The 19,939-nt window shown below is 43.9% G+C and overlaps 1 protein-coding gene across 2 annotated transcripts in view; it reads right to left on the bottom strand.

Annotated features, from left to right (window-relative positions):
* Positions 1–19,939, bottom strand: part of Prkcb (protein kinase C beta) — a 340,194-nt gene that overhangs the window by 191,332 nt on the left and 128,923 nt on the right. For both annotated transcript variants that reach the window (XM_036191311.1, XM_036191317.1), the window contains exon 3: positions 12,156–12,238. In XM_036191311.1, the coding sequence (XP_036047204.1) occupies positions 12,156–12,238 (83 nt within the window). The remainder of the gene's footprint in view (positions 1–12,155; positions 12,239–19,939) is intronic.

Genomic DNA, 19,939 nt, shown 5'->3' with positions numbered 1-19,939 from the left:
AGCTTGCTTTTTTTTTTTTTTTCTCTGCAAGGCTGGCTGATTAGCAAGCCCCAGTGATCTTCTCATCTGCAGCCCTCAGCAGCACTGGGGTTACAGGCATGCCCTGCTTTTTACATGGGTGCTAGTGGTCCAGACTCAGCAAGCACACTTACCCACTGAGCCATCTCCCAGCCCTCAATGCTTTAAATAACAGAATCCTAGACCACATAAGGTGAGGGAGCCCTTGGCCGCACACAAGGTCAAAGACGGAAAGATTAGAAATCAGGTCTCTTGACTCCAGAGCCCAGTGCTCTCTCCAGAGTCGCCTGCCTTTTCATTTCTCCATCCCCACTTCCCAGGGCTGGCAGGGTCAGAGGCAAGAGGCTTCTGGAAATGGCTTTCATCAAGCTATGAGGCAAGTTATGCTCTGTCTTCAACCCTACCCTGACCAGGAGAAGCTAAAATCATTCATTCATAAGCTAGCGCTTACTCCATGAGAGCAGCAGAACCAGCTGGTTTCCCATCTCTGCCCCTCTAGCACTGTGGATCTGCTTCTGCCTTCACAGCATGAAGCTCTGTCTTCGGGGCCGTGAGAGACAGGCGGCTGTTTAGAAGGAGTTCACTCTGACCTTGGCATGCTCATTCTGCACAGCAGAGGCTGCTCCTGGCCCATGGCCCACAGAGCAAACCAGCGTGGGATTCACTCAACAGTCAAAAGAATCTACACTCACCCCAAATCCTCATTTTATCAGGTCTGGCTCCCAAATGCATCATGGGAGAGGACTCCGGGTTTCTCTTTTGTGAAAAGCAGAACAGATGTATGTCATGCCCAAGATAAGACTGCACACTCGCCACCTAAGTCTTCAAAGGCTCATTGGTGGAAATCATACTTAGAATATACAACACACAGGGTGTAGGGGAAGCTCTTACTCTGGTTATTCTCAGCTAATCCCCAGCTGGAGCCTATGAGGCCGGTGCTCTTCTCCTTCTCCAGAAATGGAAACGGAGGTAAAAGGTTATGCAGCTAGCTCATGTTAGAGGCAAGTCTGGAATTCAAATCCAACTACTCTGGCCTCAAAAACACCGTATACATTGCTTATATTGCCTACTTCCCCATTAGAATTCTTTGAGAATATTTTAAAAATATAGATTCTCAAGCTTTTAACAGACTATCCAGGTAATACTGGGCACTGGGTACAATTTTTTAAAGTAGCATTTAGAATCACTTCTTGGCCTTTTGGCTAAGATCAAGTGTAAAGTAGCATTTAGGTATTGTTTTCTTTTTAAAGTGTGTGTGTGGGTGTGTGTGTGTGTGTGTGTGTGTGTCCATCCAGAGAAAAAAGCAAGAAGAGGGTAACAGATACCCTGGAATTGTACTTACAGGTGGCTGTGAGCTACTCTGATGTGGGTGCTGGGACTGAACTCAGGTCCTCTGCCAGAGCAGGAAGCCCTCCAGCACCAAGCCATCTCTCCAGCCCAGTATTCAGAAACTGGAGTGTGCACTGTGGTACTTTGCTCTGTTGGATGTCTTGCTTCTATTTTCCCACAGCAGGCCCTCCATTCCCTTGAAACCCTCTCAGCTCCGTCAAAGCTCAGTCCTGACTATTTAGGGAGTGCCATCTTGACTAAACAGTCTCACTCACCGTGGAGTTTGAACTTAGGGCCCAAATGACCCGAGAGTCAGACTCAGATGGAACTGGTGTGGCTGCTCATGTTTTCTTTCAACACTAAGCTCCTGGCCAATGAACTCTTCTCACTTCAGATAATTAAAGGGAGTTTCAAATGGACGCAACCCAACATCACTAACTAGTGACAGAACTGAGGACTAAGTTTGGGGCCAGAGCCGCCCACCCCCAGTTTCCCTGGATTCCAAAAGAAATCAGGAAACCGAAATCTACAAAGGAAAATGGAGTCATTTAGAACTTGGTCAAATTGTGAAGGGAAAGAATCTAATTTCTCTCCACCATGTCTATAACTTTCTTATAATTTACAGAAACCATGTGACAACAGCTAGACGACATAGAGATGAAGCTGTGGGCCAGTTGACTGGTTCTCTCCTGGGAGAAGAGTGACTTTACCTCAGGTTGCCTCTGCTCTCAGGGTGGGACTTCTCAGGGATCCGCAAGTATAAATGTGTAACTACCATGAATACAGCCTGTGTAGCATGCCCCATAGTCGGTCACTCCACTGGGGTGGGGGTTGATAATCATAGTGAACAGAAACCAGTTCACTAGTTTGAGTTTCCTCAGATCGAATTTCTGCCCTTGAGAGTTACTAAAAAGCTTGTATATATGGCAGCCTTTTGGATATTTGACCTAGATAGGACAATCCTCTAGACACCTCCACCACACACCCCTCTGAGGCATCCTTTTGGCATTCGGTAACGCACAACGTGGTTACTGAGTATTTAGGCTGTGAATATAGAAGCTATAGACTGCAGTGTTATATAAATAGGATGTGATTTTAGCAAGATGGTGTACTTTCTGATGTCGATAAATAATAGATAAATGAGAAAGGAGCGAGGGAAGGGGAAGAAGACACTGTACTGTGGGACACGTGTGGCCCCTATTGAGAAAGTCACATGGCTGTTCTGATGTGATGATGGTGCCAAGAGGTCCTGTCTCAGCCTATCTGTTGCTTCCTTCCTGGAAGTGATCACAGATGCCCCCACGTGGTGTTATGTAAAGCCAAGCAGTGCAGGCTTTCAGAGGAGAGCAGCTTTTAGGTTGCTTTCTTGAGCTGAGGACACTGGACATTATCACAGAGGGCATGGTAAGCCTTTTCCATTTTTCCTATTGCCACTCAGACTATAATGGATGGATCAGGCACAGTGAAGTCAAGACCTCCTCACCCTTTCTTGGTCCACATGTGAGTTGAGGTCATGACACCTGTACAGACGATCAGAATATTATCAGGAACACCAGAAGATGCTCATTTGTGGGAACTAAGCAGGATGGCAGAGGCTCCCAGGAGCATCTGGAAGCCTTTTTACAGTCCTTCTGTTACACCCAAGCCTCTACTGGTGCTCAGTCTTCACTGAATTGCACTGGGAACCTGAGTTTGTGCTAGAGGTGAAATAGCACCAACCCTATCCAAATGGGAGGACCAGCCTCAGAGTATCCCCCAGTGACCTTCAGAGTTCTACATACAGAAACTGGGAAAAGAAAGTAGGCAGGTATTTTTTGAGATGTGATCACACTATGTAGCCCATGTTGGCCTTGAGCTTGCCATCCTCCTGCCTCAGTTTCCTGAGTGATGAGAGATCATAGGCATGTGCCACTCTGCTCAACTCAGTGAGCCACCAACAACGTAGGTTTAGGAAATGTGGCCTCTGGTTTTTATATGCATAGAATACTGCATAGTACATACTAAATATTACATGTCTAATATTAAATAGTGCCTATCTAAGATACTGTTTCCTATCTATAGATCTATAGATATTTATGGGTTTTTTTTGAGACAGGGTTTCTCTATGTAATAGCCCTAGCTGTCTTAGAACTTGTTTTGTAGACCAGGCTGGCCTCAAACTCACAGAGATTCACCTGTCTCTGCCTCCTGAGTGCTGGGGTTAAAGGCATGTACCTCCACACCCAGCCTGTAAATGATATTTTAAATACTATAAAAATGTAATACTTTCATGTTTTTGATGCCTGACACACTTCTGAAGTTAACTATCTGCTTTTTAAAAAGAGATAAATAATGACAGTATTCCTATACCAACATTGAGTCAGCATGGCTCTTATTAAAATATAATTTACATATAATAATGTACAAACTTCAAACATGCATTTTGATTCATTCTGAAAGGCCTATGTACTTGTATAAGAACTGGATCAGCTAAGATCTACACCAGCTCTGTCACACCAGACACTGATACATAATTGCTGCCCAGGATTCCATTATGAGGATGAGATAGATTTCTCTTACATAAGCATTCATCAGTAGTTACTTGAGTCACTTCCAAATTTCAATTGCTATAAATACTGATGGGATGAATGTCATTCCAGCTAAATAAATGCACTTATCCTTAAATAACCTCTTAGCAAGAATTCCTAGAATTGTCATCCTTAGGGCAAAAGGGTCAAGTTTCATCATTTTCAAATCACAAACTACTTCTAAGACTATAAAATATTGACAAACCACCTAGGGAGTGCGTTTCCACTTCTGAACTGCCTGGCCCAGGGCCCCCGTTCAATTCTTAGTGCTATTTTTATTAGTCATTATTCTTTGACAGGTCAGAGGGTGGCCTGCATTCATTCCAGAGCAGGAGAGACACCTCTAGATATTAATAATAATTTTTAAACCATTTATTGAGTGCTGCTCTGGGCCAGATACTATCTCAGGTGTGGTCCAGGCAGTTTTGTCATTGAATACTCATGATACCTACCCACTAGGATTTAGGTGTTATCCTCCCTATTTTAAAGATATGAACTAAAGGTTACAGAAATTTGAATTCTTTTAACAAGGCCACAGGAGGCCACACAGAGTAGGAATCTGCCACCAGTGATTCCTTGCTATAAAGACTGAATTCCTGGCATTTCATCACAGAATTTGGGCTTTTACATAAAATAATGAAAATGGAAATAGAAATATATATATATCATGCTGGTATGCTCTGGACCAGGGACTATGGAGGATTCTCCATATACCCAGAGTAGGGAAGGAGATCGACCAATAGAAAGACCCTAAGCTACTATGTCAAAGGCTCACCACATGCTGTGTGAAGCACTTTCAAACAAGGGCTTTGTGATGCTTCTGCTGTTAACCCATTTGTCTTTGCTAGCCCTTTCCCATTTCCATTTTCCATTTTCAATGCATTTAAAAAGTATCCCTATAGCTCATGTGGTTGGCACTGTCCTATTTTATATAAAGAAACTAAGGCACAGGAAAGTAAAATGATGTGCCCAAATTTCCACAATGAGAATCTGGGTAGAGCCAGGCCCCAAATTCAGACACGTCTGACTCCCATGTATATGCTCTTAGCTACCACTAACATAATCAACAGACTGCCCCATGACTTATTTACAGCTAGCAAGACCTAAATCAGCTGGGTGCCTGGGACAGGGAATGAGCAGGGAGTGTTCTTTTAGTGAAGTCATCTATGCCTCTTTGAATCACAACAAAATCTGTAGATCTTCTAAAAATTCCAGTGTGATGGCCTTCAGAGTTCTATTCTATAACAGGCCTCTGAGTATAGAGGATATGCAGCAGATTAATGATATAGTTAAGCCTGTCTTTTGAGTCTAGACTTGAGTACAAGATGACTTTTGTTTAGCAGGACACTAGCAAATACAACAAACAAGCTTTAAATGTTCCTGGTGTTCATGGAACCCTGAAACTCCCATTTGAACAAACCAAAACTAGCCAGAGAATGAAGGATGAGGCCGCACAAAGGAGAACCAACGCACTCAGGTTGTAAATAAGTCATGTGGCAGCAACCTAGTCACTGCCAGGTATATGAGTGGGCTCATCCTCAAGCATCTAGCCTCCAGATAATCCAACACACACACACACACACACACACACACACACAAGCACAGATAAGGACCCCTGGACAAATAGCGCACTTGATTTGGCCACTCCCATCTCTTGAAGATATTTCCTCCCTTTCTTGTTCTGGTGTTTTGTAACCTGACTCTGTCCCTAAGTCGTGTTATGGAAGCTCCAGAAAACTGACTCTAAGATGTCTCAGAGAGAAGAACGACAGTTTTCAATCCGATGAGACTGAGAAGGAGAAGGAGACAAAATTTTGTTCTGTTATTGTTTTTGTCTTATTGGTTTGTTGTTGTTTTCAGCTTGCCTGTTTGTTTTGATTTTCCTTTTTGAGAGAGAGAAAACATGAAGTTGGGTTGGGTAGGGAGGTAAGAAGGATCTGGGAGGAACTTGGGGAGGAGAAACACTAGGATCAAGTCTTTGGAGGCACTTGGGAGGCAGAAGCAGGTGGATCTCTGTTAGTTCAAGAACAGCCTGGTCTACAGAGTGAGTCCTAGGGCAGTCAGGGCTACACAGAGAAACCCTGTAGTTAGAGTTTTCCTGTCTGGCCCAGTCAGGACAAATCTCTCTCACCCGCCAGTCCCACAGTCGCTTAGACCCAACCAAGAAAGCACACAGAAACTTACATTGTTTAGAAACTGTATGGCTGTGGCAGGCATCTTGTTATCTACTTCTTCTATCTTAAATTAACCCATTTCTGTTAGTCTATACTTTGCCACATGGCTTGTGGCTTACCGGTGTCTTTACATGTTGCTTCTCATGGCGGCAGCGGCTGGTGGTGTCTCACCAGCCTTCTACTTCCCAGAATTCTCTTCTCTCTTGTCCCGCCTATACTTCCTGCCTGGCCACTGGCCAATCAGAACTTTATTTACACAGAGTGATATCCACAGCAAAACCCTCTCTTGAAAAACCAAAAATAAATAAATAGATAAATAAATAAATAATGTTGTCTAAGAATTAAAATAAAAAATGAATTTAAAAAAATCTGTAACATTAGGAAAAGAAGAAGAAAGAGGCGTATGGAAGAGCAGTCATTTACAAACTCTGCCGTGTTTTGAGGCCTTCCACTGGTGAGTGCTGTGAATGCCATTGAATGGTTGGGTCAGTAACTAGGTTCATTAGGACAGAGGTTGGCTCAGTATATCACAGTGTGACTCCATCTATAGAACAATGTCACACAAGTATAAAGCTATAATGATGGCCAGAATATATCCCAGCTCAGGTGGTGCCTGGAATAGCAAACAACATAGGATAGAGCCTTGAAAAGTCTTTTTCTCTAGACAAAAACATGCATTTCTGCTTCATAAGCTGCACACTTGGTCCTTCAAGGTCACACAGGAGGGGAGGGCACCCTACTAGATCTATAGAGCGCCAGAAGCACCAAAGACAGCCTGTCCAGGTGGACAAGCAGGTGTGCCCTGGTCTTTAATCATGTCTCCAACCACAGGCAGAAAAAAAGGTCAATGAACCGAGTCAAGCCAGTTCAGGAGTCTGGACCAATTTATCATTCTTGCTGCCAACAGACCTTCTTGGAATAGCATCCAGAGAGAGACAGTCATTGCAAGTAGGCTGCCAAATCCTATGCATGGGGACTGTGGGAGCACTCTCTGCTCTCCTCATGCCTAAAACAGGGAATGGCTGCATCCCCCATTCATACAGAGAAAGGTTGCTCTTTATGCTACCTATGTGAGCCTTCACACTCCTAGGAAAGACTGCCAGACAGTCAACAGAAAGCCTGTTCATTCTCTGGACTTGCTTGGTCTGTTCTTGCTATCCACCCACATGCACTGAAGTAGTCATAGTCGTCATCATCATCATCATCATCATCATCATCAACATTATGGTCATCCTCATCTATATAAAGCCTGTACCAAACACTGCTTTAGGAGTTTTCATAGACAATCAAGCACTTGACATTCATAACAATGCTGTACAGCAGGGGCTATCATTTTACCCATTTTTCAGCTGAAGAATTTAAGAGATTTAAAATAACTACCCCAAGGTTACACAGGTTTATGTCTAAGAGGACTGAATCTATAGTCTGTAGTTTAAACCAGTGAACAATACTGATTTTCTAGGGTGCCTCTTAGAGACCATCTATCCCCACTCTTTTGCTTATTTGTTTGTTTGTTTTGTTTTGTTTTTTGAGACAGGGTTTCTCTGTGTAGTTTTGGTGCCTGTCCTAGATCTCACTCTGTAGACCACGCTGGCCTTGAACTCACAGAGATGGCCTAGCTCTGTCTCCTGAGTGCTGGGATTAAAGGCATGCACCACCACCACCACTACCACCACCACCACCACCACCACCACCACCACCACCACCACCACCACCACCACCTAGCCCTATCCCCACTCTTTAACCATGGAATTAGCATACAAACTCTCATCTCTGGGAATGGTACATGTATTAGAGAAACAGAGCCCAGAGGAGAGATGTAGTTATAGATATATAGATTGGTTATGTGAATCAGCTCACATGATGATGGAGGCTGAGAAATCTCATGATCTGCCATCTGCAAACTGGAGAATTAAGAGGCTCAGTAGTACATTTCCACCAAAGCCAAGTCCAAAGGCAAGAGAAGCAGAAAAGTCATGGTATTCATCCTGGACCATCCTGAAGACCTCAGACCTGAGAGCATTGATATTGAGGGGCAGAAGAAATGTAGATGCCCTACTTCAAAAAGAGAGTGAATTTACCTTTTGCCTGCCTTTTTTTTCTACCTGGGTCTTCAACAGACTGAATGCTACCCACCTGTACAGATGAGGGCAATGTCTCTCACTCAGTCTACTGATTCGAACACTAAGCTGTCTGGAAACCCCCTCAAAGACCCACCTACAAATTGTTTTACCAGCTCTTGGGGCATCTCTTAACCCAGGCAAGCTGCTACTTGAAAAATCAACCATTGTAAGTCCATCCTTTCTGAACTTGGTATCTGCCTCTTTGGATTATACTTTCAGAATAAAGAACAACAAAGTCATAATTCCACTTGACAATACCATTAGATCTGAATTAACCACAAGCACACTACTCTCTTCCCTCCAGAATGAGGTAAGGTTGCTGAGTGCTGATGACTCTTCTCTTGATACTCTGTACTTAAATACTAAGACGTAAAATTAACAACTTAAGTACTGACATGAAGTCAACACATCTAATCTTACATGGCAAAAGACTAAGAGGAGAAAGAAATCAGATACTTGTTTAATACAGGTGCATAGTTCACAAATGTATTCATAACAAAATACACATAAACTCAAGTCTTCATTTCTACAACTGGTTGCAAGGTTATAGATGCCTGTAACTTGCTTGTAACTCTCTTCTACTCATTTTATGTTCCTTCTGCTGTCAATCAAGCACCTCAGTTGATAGTGGTTCTTTGCCTGACAGAGTGATCTAAAGCTCCATCCCTAAAGAGTCTGGGCCATGTAATCCTACCTGGCTTGGGTTACTAGAGTTTTCTGTAGACCTTAACAGTCATGGTGGTGCTGGAGAGAAGCCCTGTGTTCCAGGCATGCTTTTCCTCCCCCCCCCCCGTCCCCACATTAGGAGAGACCCCATCCTTAACCCAGCAAGTTCCATTACTCCTGTCAGAGGCATAAGAAGCTAAAAGTAGAGCCATTAGTGTTTCTCTGGTGGAAGAATTTCTTCTGGGAGAGCCAAGGTTTCCAGGCCATCCAAGGACAGCATCTTGGAGAGAGGAACCCACATGTCTCCAGATGGGTCACCAGGAGTCATTGTGAATGGTACCACTCTAACTGCCACCACTTGATGCCATGATCTTGGCCATCAGGGAAACAGCATACACTGATGTTGATGTTGAGGATCCTTACAGCCATCTGGAGAACCTTGCCTCTATTTCAGAAATCCCAGAGTCCCTTTGGAAAACTCACCCCTGAATTTCTATTGTCTATGGACATTCTTGGCACAAAACTCCCTGTTTGAGTCTGTTTGGGTTACCATACCAAATAGGTGATTTTTAAATCACTAAACTATTTCTCATGGTTAGAAGCCAAGAAGTCCAAGATCAAAGCCATGCAGACCAGGTGTCTGGTGACAGCCCTTTTCTGTTTATGTTGCTCTTGTCTTGGTGCAATGGTTTGAAAGAAAATGGCCCCCAAAGGGAGTGGCACTATGAGGAGGTGTGGTCTTGTTGGAGGAAGTGTGTCACTGTGGAGATGGACTTTGAGGTCTCATATATGCTCAAGCTATGCCTCATGTTCAGTTCCCTTCCTGTTGCCTGCAAGTCAAGATGTAGGACACTCAGCTACTTCTCCAGCACCATGTCTGCCAGTACATCATTATATCCCACTATGATGACAATAGACTGAACCTCTGAAAATGTAAGCCACCCCAATTAAATGTTTTTTTTCCTTCATAAGAGTTGCTGTGGACATGGTGTCTCTTCACAGCAATAGAAACCCTAACTAGGACCCTTGGTGTACCTCATATGGTGGAGGGGATGAGACATTTCTCAGGTCCTTTTTCTAAAGGTGTGGATGCCATACATTCATGAAGGCTCTCCTCCATTCTTGACCAGATCCCTTCCTAAAAGTCTTGCCTCTAATACCATCATTTGGGGGTTAGAATGTCAACATGAATTTGAAGAGAGACAAAACATTCAGGGTCATCACAGCACATGAACAGAGCTTGCCTATTGGCATAGCCCCTTCCTTCTGGCCACTGTGATCTATGGTTGCTGGAGTTGCTGGAAAGGAACCTCAGCCATCATGTTCCCATAGGAGGAAAATCTTCTTAAACATGAATCAAACACAGGAATGCTGTGATCCAAGACGTGAAGAAGGAGACTCTCAAGAATTTCAATGAAACAGCTTGACTTATGATGCCACATCTACCCTTAGGTGTTTCAATATCAGAAGCCAAAAGCTTTCCCATTCATATAATCTTATATAAATGAATTTTCTGTCTCAGACCTGGAAGAACTTTGGAAGGTTCCCATTCCTTGGAGTTCTCAATCTCACATCACATTTCCCAAGCCAAGTATCAGCAACACAAATTCTAGACTGGACTGGTCTTGTTGTTATGGCAACAGACATCATCTGAACCCCCACTACACCCCACTCCTGAACTGCAGCAAAATGCTAAGTGGATGTCTACTGGACGAAGAGCAGCAGAAGTCAAAGAAATTCAGTGACAGAAGGCAGCCCCTCTTTATTTGGGGCAAGCTGAGGTCAGCTACCAATTATTTTTTGTTTTGTTTTGTTTTCCAAGACAAGGTTTCTCTATGTAACCCTGACTGACCTGGAACTTGCTTTGCACTCCAGGCTGGCCTCAAATGCAGATTTGCCTGCCTCTGCCTCCTGAGTACTGGACTAAAGATGTACACCACCACAACCAGCCATCAATTCTAAGTGGGAAACAAGGCTGGTGTGGGAGACAAAGACAAATTGGAAGAATTCCAGGCTAAACAAAGCATAAATAAAGTACAAGAGCTAGCTGGCTCCTGGGCAGTGAGGGACTGCATAGTACAAAGCCCTATCAATTCGGGCATTTGGGCTGCATGCCACAAACAGCAAACTTCTTACTTCACCTGTCCAGCTGCAGGGTAAGAAGACTCAGAAGTGATTCCTTCCTTTAGCATCACCAATAAAACAGGTTTCTTCAGCATTTTGGAGGCACCAAGCTCAAGATATCTCCTTTATTAGCCCCCAAAGCCTGCCACAACTCTAAGCTTTACACACACACACACACACACACACACACACACACACACACCACACAACATACACACAATGTCCAAGAGAGCAAAAGAAGAGATGAGGGATGTATTTCTCTTACAAGAAAGGATTTTTCCCTAGAAGCCCTCCTCCATGTCCCTCAGGTTGTGTGTGTTCATTTATCATCAACCAGACAGCCTAAAAAAGCAAGTGTCAGGCATTTTCACCATCTAGCACTAGTGGTGGCATCTAGCAGAAGGAAGGAAGAAAGTCAGGGCTGAGAATGCCTGTTGTGTAGAGAACCAACAAATACCCCAAACTTCAGACATGCTTACACCAAAACACTCAGCTCTACCCTCACATCACTCAGCTTGTCAGTGACATAATATTGTCTTTAAGACTATTTATCTTTATTTAACCTAAATAATTTTTCTTAGATGTGAATTTTTATATCCATACCAGAAGTATGAAACTATTACTAAATAGGTTTTCTCAATACATACTAAAATATATAGTGATTAAATGAAAAAAAAATACTCATCTGTTTCACCTACAAGCATCTCCTATCTCATTAGCGATAGTCACATTTGTTATTTGTTTTTGTTTTTTGAAACAGGATCCCACAGTGCGCCCAGGCTGACCTGCCACTCACAACCCTCAGCTTTCTGGGTGTGGGGTTATAGTGTGTGCTACTATACCCAGCTAAAACTTTGGGATGAATAGTAGCAGGATCAACCCCCATTCTTCTGATTCATGGACCCTGATATTAAGACTTCCCAACAAAGGACTAGAAAAGGTTTTGGAGAGCTGCCTTATTATGGGAGCACTAGTGAGTAAGTAGTGCCCATCGATCTCCAGGCCCCGGTGTCCAGTAGTCACTAGCCAGGATCACAGTGGAGATCTACCCATTTTCCTGCCCAGCAACACTCCCTCTCCACTTGCCTCCACTGAGAGCAAACCTATTAAAGTGACTGCAAACCAGGAAGGGTTGGCTGCGACTGGGTACTCACGTCAGAGGCTGGGCCCTTGTCCGCACCGGGGCAGGAGAATGTGACGAATTCATGGCAGCGCTTGTGTACAACAAAGCAGCAAACTGCAAAAGAGAGAACAGGAGTGGGGAGGAGGGAGGGAGGGAGGGAAACGGGAGGAGAGTGAGGAAGAAGCCATTAGGTTGCTCCATGTGAAGACATCATGCAAAATAACATCAGCTTCTACCTCATGTCCTCTGATGGGACAGCTTGTGCAGGCATTAGATGTCTAAGTTAAGTAGGGGGCTTGGGGGACAGCTTGGTGAATAAAGTACTTGGTGCATAATTGTGAAGAGTGGTGTCTGATGCCCAGACCCCACTGGGAATGCAAGGTGGCTCCTCCCTGTAACCCTAGCAGCCCTCAGGAGGCAGAGATGGGCATCCCCATGGTCACTGTCTAGCTGGACTAATGGACTAGCTGGAGCTGGCTACCTCCAAACTGAGAAAGCCCTGCCTCAATAAAGAAAGTAGAGAGCAGTTGAGGAACACACCATATGTCAACTTTGGGCCTTCACAATGCACACACACACACACACACACACACACACACACACACACACCCCACAAATGCATGTATGCATGCATGCATGCATGCACTCACCTCTACTGCCCCCACTTGCACTCATACACATGTGAGCGTGCATACACACCACACACCACACATACTTACATACACATTAAAAATGAACATAACTAGTGTGCTAAGAATCTCATATACCCCAAGGTACAGCCCCTTAAAGATCATTTCGAGTGCCTGGTCCTTTATTGCTTTGGAAATAGGGTGCTGTTTTTTTAGATCAAGTACCAGCTGAAGCAGCTGGCTGATATTTAGGTCTGTAATACATAAGAAACACGTGTCTCTAAGCGTTAGACTCCTACCTGGAGGGATGATTAGAACAGGGAGCGTGTGGAGGAACAGTGAGCACGAATGGCAGAGGCCTGCTCCTCTCACCAGAGCAGTGTCAAGTCAGTGTGGGTGGAGAAGAAACAGGCTCCAGGCTGGGGGCGGAGCTCAGCGGAGTGCCTGCCTAGCATGTGGGAAACTCTGGGATGAAGAGGAGGAGGGGGCAGCCTGGGGAGGAAGGAGGAGGATAAGAGGGAGGGCAGAGGGAGCGGGAGAGGATACAGAGAGGCTGAGAGGAAGGAGGAGGAGGAGGAGGAGGAGGAGGAGGAGGAGGAGGAGGAGGAGGAGGGGGAGGGGGAGGAGGGGGAGGGGGAGGGGGAGGAGGGGGAGGAGAAGGGACCTGAAGCAGAGGAGAGGTGGGAGAAAGAGGAGGGAAAGAGGAGGAGGGAGGACAGTGAGGCGGCCATGCTGCTTGTAATTTGTAACCAGAAACAAATAAACGTACATTTTGAAACCATGAGAGTTCAATGCATCTACGGTATGGCTTCCCTGTCTCGGGTCTCCAGTGGTTTGAGGAAGGGATGGTAAGTATATACACCATAAAATGGACAGTTTTCAGTTTTGTTTCTCAAATCTTTTACATCCTCTAGACTCCTGGGTTCCTAGAGGATGGACCCCATTAGGGACCAACTCAGAGCTTTTGTAAAGCGCATAGTCTACAAACAGAGCAGAAAAGTTCAAGCTACTCAGAGAGCTGTGATTGTGCAGCCCGTCATCAGCAGGTTCTGACAGTACACAGTGTCTGTGAACATTTGTCCAGGGATAGTCTTAAGGGTTCGACTACAAATTCACAGACAGTACAAACACCAGGAATATGTTAGATGATGTTACCAGGAGGTAGTCACTGTCTCCTCTTTCAAGTCTCCAGAACATGGGCAGCGCGCACACACATACACACACACACACACACACACACACACACACACACACACACACACAAAACCAATATGGAGTCTCCAACACATAAGAAACAAGGAAAGAAAAAGAGAGAAAGTAAGAGAAACTTACATCCAAAGAAATATAAGAAACATCTTGACTAAAGGCATTATGAATATGTCATTTGAGTCCTAATTTGAATAAGACAGTAATATTAAAAATCCACTGAGACAATCAGGAAAACGGATCTATTTACTTGGATTTTATGATACTAGGCAATTATTCTTATTGATATTAGAGAACAAATACCTTTGGTATAGTAGTGGCATGGCAGTTATTTTAACAGCATCTGTCTTTGAGAGCTACATCTTAAAAGCTTTATGGATAAAATAATTCAACTCAAAGTAATTTGGTGTGCTCAGGGGGCAATAGATTGGGAAAAAAAAGAAAATAAGAAAGAAAGAAACTTGATCATTATGACTCATCATTAAACCTTCCTGGTAGACACACGAGGATTTAATGGCAATCTGCCTTCTTTTATATATGCTTGATTCTTCCATAAAATAAAATTTTAAGATGGAGACAGAAACCAACAGAGAGAGGCTAAGTTACAAAACACCAGGATGGGAGGGACGGCCGCACTGAATGTGCCGCAGCCTACATTCCCCAGGGGAGTGTGCAAAATGCTGATGAACTGCATATAAGGCTAATTTAAGTGTATGAACAATTAAGATGGGGATGGCTGGCAAGATGGCTTGGCGGATACAAGCACCTGCTGGGTAGGCCTGACAATTTCAGCTTACTCCCAGCAACCCACAGTAGGAGAAAACTAACTCTTAAAATCTGTCCTCTGACCTGCACAAAAATGCTGTGGGAGGCACACACACACACCACAACAATACACACACCACAACAATACACACACCACAACAATACATTTGTTTAAGAATTAAGATTGGGGGTACCATTCAATAGCAGAGCATGTATAAGACCCAAACACTGCAAATATTAACAATAACAAAAATGAACAATTAAGGATAAATGAAGATCAAAAATACCATGTACAGCTTTCAAAGCAGTGTAAGGAAAAATGTAAAGTAAGCATTCTGAGTTTGCTTGGACAAACAGCCAATTGGTGACTCTCTCGATTTCCCAAATCATGCATGTGAGGATGTTTAAAAATATGCATTTGATGCCATTTCGACTTTGAGCTCTTTAATCCATCTGTAATTTTTCTGAAATCCAGTGAGCACTGGGAATCTAACCCCACCATAGGTACCTAGTTGTCCCAGCAGCCTGGATTGAATAATTCTGTCATTCTGCATGGATTGCCAATGGCAAGTTTATTAAGTGTTCGATAATTATATGTGCTGAGCTTCTCCTCAGGCCTTTGGCTTTGTCCCCTGATCTGACATGAAGTATGGCAATGGGGGAGGGTAATTGTAGCAGCTTTATAACATGTGCCCCAGCACGTGAGCCCATTCTCATTATCCTCATTTTCAGTGTTTTCCTAGCTATCAGTGTGGGTTTATTCTTCCAAGTGAACTTCAGAAGCAGTTAATCAGGAATTTTAAAATACCAAGGGGAATTGTATTGGAACCACAATAAGTTAATCCCTATCCTCCAAAAATAAAATAAAACAAAATAATTGGGACTTTCATTGAACTGACCTTATATTTTCAAAATTAAAATTCAAGATAATTGACACTTTTATAAAAGCAAGTCACTCTTCTAGGAATTGATTGCTTCCTTGTTAAAAAAAAAAGAAGTCTTGCTTCGCATCTCCCAGAGAGCCTTTCATTTTCTCCATATTGTCCCTACACAGTTCTTACAGTGGACCATCTGAGGGACCCGGTTTTAATGTGCATTTTTCGTGTGTCTTCCAACTGTTTGCTGTTTTCGTGTAGAAGAGTTATGCGGTCCCAGTGTGCAGATTTGGGAGCCTTTCAAACTCATAATCATTCACTTGGGGTTTTAGCTGCCTTCAGAACCCTGACTAGAAGGCTGTGTTATTTTTCTTTTCTCCTTTCTCACATACATGCTCCTTCCCCATCTATCATCTTTCTGCATCTAGAACTTTCGAAACACCAGGAAATAAAAGTGCTGATAGCTATCCTTTCCAGCCAGCATCATCTCCCTCTCTCCTTCTCTCCTTCTCTCCTTCTAGGAGTTCCTCACAACCACCAAAGATGCTTTTCATGACTCCTCAGAAGGACTTTTAGTTTGTGTTTTTCTTGGAATTGCCCATGTGTTTACAGTGTAGCATCTGACTCTGGTGTGACATTGATCCTATCAGTCTCTTCTCAAGTCACATTGTTATGGGGACTCTTACGTTTTCACCCACAGACTAACCTTTGTTGTCTGTTATTTTATATTTTTAATGTATTTATTTTTGGTGCTAGGGATGGAACACAGGGCCACTTGCATGCTAGAAAACTACTGTACATTGAACTATGTATCTGTTTTACGTGTTCGTGTGTGTGTGTGTGTGTGTGTGTGTGTGTGTGTGTGTGTGTCTGTGTGTGTCTGTGTGTGTCTGTGTTGTGCATATGCATACACAGACTTGTGGAAAGCAGTCAATGTTGAATATCTTTCTCAGTAGCTCTCCACCTTAGTTAGTTGGTCAGTCAGTTAGTAATTTTAAGACAGTGTCTCTCACTGAACCTGTTAGCTCACTGATGCTGCTAGACTAGGGGCTACCACACTCCAGGCACTTAGTTGCCTGGTCAGGCCTTCCTGCCTTAATTTCCCAAGTGGCTGGGGTTGCAGGCCTGTACTACCATGCTGAGTGGTTTCTGTTAGTATCCTACCATCAGAAAGATGGTCATGGGTTTGGTTGTCTGTTCTGCCAGGACTTTCTCCACCAACACTGCCTCTGCTTTCCTGATGATGGTGTATCTACTTACTAGTTAGGCCCAGGAATTCTGGACCCCTGTGGCTGGGTTCTGGGTGTGCCTCCACAGTTTGAAACTAGAGTATTCAGATACATTACCTCATCTCCCTGAGCTTCTGTCCCCTCTCTGAAATATGACAGTGAGAGAAGAAGTTCCCATCTCATGGTGGTGTTGTCCAGCCTCAGAACTATGCCATCGATACCTCAAATAACCACCAAACACCAGCTCCCATCATGCACGCCTCCCAAAGCTGCTTGAACGGACGATCCAGTGAGTTTATTCCCATTCTTCGTCATTAAAAATTGAAACAATTTTCAGGCTCAAACTCTTAAGTACAGTTTTGGCTGTATTTATGTTTTATATTTAGTGTCATTATTAAGTTTCTAAACGGTCTATCATTATGGCCTGAATTTCTTCCTCGGCCCAGAATGAATTAGCGAAGTTTCTTCCCCCATTTTAAAGCAGTCATTTTATTCTAGAGCAGTGGTTCTCAACCTTCCTAATGCCATGACCCTTGAATACAGTTCCTCATGTTGTGGTGACCCCAACCATAACGTTATTTTTGTTGCTACTTCATAACTGTAATTTTGCTACCATTATGAAATGTAATGTGAATCTCTGGGTTTTCTGATGGTCTTAAATGACCCCTGTGAAAGGGTTGTTTGACCCCACCTCACCCCCCCGGGGGAGGAGTGTCCACATTCCACAGGTTGAGAACCACTGTTCTAGACCCTTTCTTCAAAACCTCCAAAGCATAAGTCAGGACCTTCTTCATCCTTATTTATTCTGTCAGAGCACCCGGAATCAACAGCACACCATCCTGGACTTTCCTAGTGTCTGCCACAGTCACTAGGAGTCACACATAACTGATAGTCAGGAAATAAACGTCTGGTGCATGAAGGAACAAAAGAATGAACCACAGGAAGAGACGAAAGTGTAACTACATTGTGGTAGAGATGGCTCCTGATGCTTCTCCCATATTCCGCCATGGTAAGGTCTCCAATTAGCACAAAAATAAAGAATCCAGCCCTATGAGGAGGAGAAGTGACCTGAGTGGCCAGTCACTCTCCCCAGCAGCTGGAGACAGATTTTGGAAACTGAAGAGCTGTGGTGCAGGCAACTCCTTTAAGTGGTTTTGTTTCTACAAAATTCTGCAAATCAAATTCCCCATTAACTAAAACGCACTTTTAAAGAGGACTAACTAGGGCTGTCTATTTTAAGAAACAAACTAAGTCCCTTTGTGATACAAATAAACACCCCCTCATTTCTGTTTGGCAAATTCAGGGGCAGACTCACTTTTCTTAAAGAGGAGGTATTTACATACAGAGCTGCTGAATGTGCCAGGTCCCACTTCCACACAGGTAGCTGGAGGAAGCCAAGACTCCCTACATGCTTCATGGTGTATTTAATTACTCTTTGCTCTCAGGGATGGGAAAGCCTGCAGCCTGGCACCCTCGGAACCCAGTCTAGAGACATGTGTAGATTACTGGTGAGGTCCCAAACACAAATGCCTCTGGTCTGGGTGAGTGATAGGATGCCTGGGAGAGAGTAGAAAGCGACCTGTGTAGGGGGTCTTGCAATTCAGCCTCAGAGGAGTGAGAAAGGGTCTCAAGCTCCATCCATCTCCACACCTCCCTTGTACATGAAAGGCCCTCGGAACCGTGAATGTTATCTTACCAAAAAAAAAAAAAAAAAAATGGCCTTTGCAGATGTGATTAAACTAAGGACCCCACAAAGGGGAACGGCACTGACTTATAGGAATGAACTCAAGGGAACCACAAAAGTCCCTCTAAGAGGGAGGCGCAAGGGCCTGTCTGAGGATGAGCTATGATGGTGGAAGCAGAGGTTGGTGTCATGTCCTTGCTAGAAGGAACATGATCGAGGAATGTGGGTGGTCCATAGCAGTTGGAAAAGGCAAGGAACAGAATGTCCCCTCCAGTCTCCCAGGGGGAAAGCAGCCAGCTGACACCTTAACTTTAGTCTTAACAGATCCATTTTTAGACTTTTGGTGTCCAGAGCTGTGCGACACTAACATCACGCCATTTTAGGCACCTGTATCTCTTTGAATATGTTACAGTGGCTTTAGGAAACTAACATGCTAGCTAAGGATCAGAAACACATGATCGATGCTATAAGCACCAGACGGCTAAAGCAGAGACACTTCCAAGAGAAGTAACTGTCGAGACTGCAATCTGCTCCACTCCCAAATGTTCAGTTCTAACCACCACAATACATTCATATACTTTGAACAGGTGGGTAGAGGGGGTTTCAGTTATATTTTCTGTTTTGACCTTGACCTTCCTCTTCCACCCAATTCTCACTGGGTTAGTGGTATAAAATTAGCATCCGTGCATGTCCATCCTATCAAGGTGAGGTAGAAATTCCAACAAGAATTGCAGTTAGCTGTGGCTAGAGAAGAGAAACCCTGATACTTTCCTAGGCTCTCACCTCTCTCAGGGTCCCAAGTCTGCCAGTCCTCAAATAGGGAGGCTACCATTGGCAGGGAATATGGCTCACATCTCAGGAACCAGGTGGATCTCAGCTTGAACCTCCAATTGCCCATAAGCTGAAGGTTAGAAATATGCTTTTTGAACCTCTCTGAGCCTCAATTCCCTTTTCCAAAGTGGAAGTGATAATAACACCTGCTCTTTTTGTTTGTTTGTTTTGTTGTTTTAAGATCTACTTATTTATTATGTATACAGTGTTCTGCCTGCATGTGTACTTGCATGACAGAAGAGGGCATCAGAGCTCATTACAGATGGTTGTGAGCCACCATGTGGTTGCTGGGAATTGAACTCAGGACCTCTGGAAGAGCAGCCAGTGCTCTTAACCTCTGAGCCATCTCTCCAGCCCCAACACCTGCTCTTATAATACCATTAAGAAGCTCAAATAAGAACATGTGTTCCAAGAGCTCAGTGGAAAGGGGTATCTGGCTTGCAGCTGTCAGCACATAGGTTTTGCTCCACTTGAGGATCTTGATTTTGTCTGGGAAGGATTGCCCTTTCCTTGTAGATTAAAGATGAACCTTGGAGTCTAAGGTGAAGTAGTGTTCCTCCATCTCCAGGGCTTAGATGGAACAATCTGATCCATAT

The sequence above is a fragment of the Onychomys torridus genome, chromosome 1 (assembly GCF_903995425.1).
Source record: "Onychomys torridus chromosome 1, mOncTor1.1, whole genome shotgun sequence".
Taxonomy (NCBI): domain Eukaryota; kingdom Metazoa; phylum Chordata; class Mammalia; order Rodentia; family Cricetidae; genus Onychomys; species Onychomys torridus.
The sequence above is the reverse complement of the archived record's forward strand: the minus strand, read 5'-3'. Positions and strand labels throughout refer to the sequence as shown.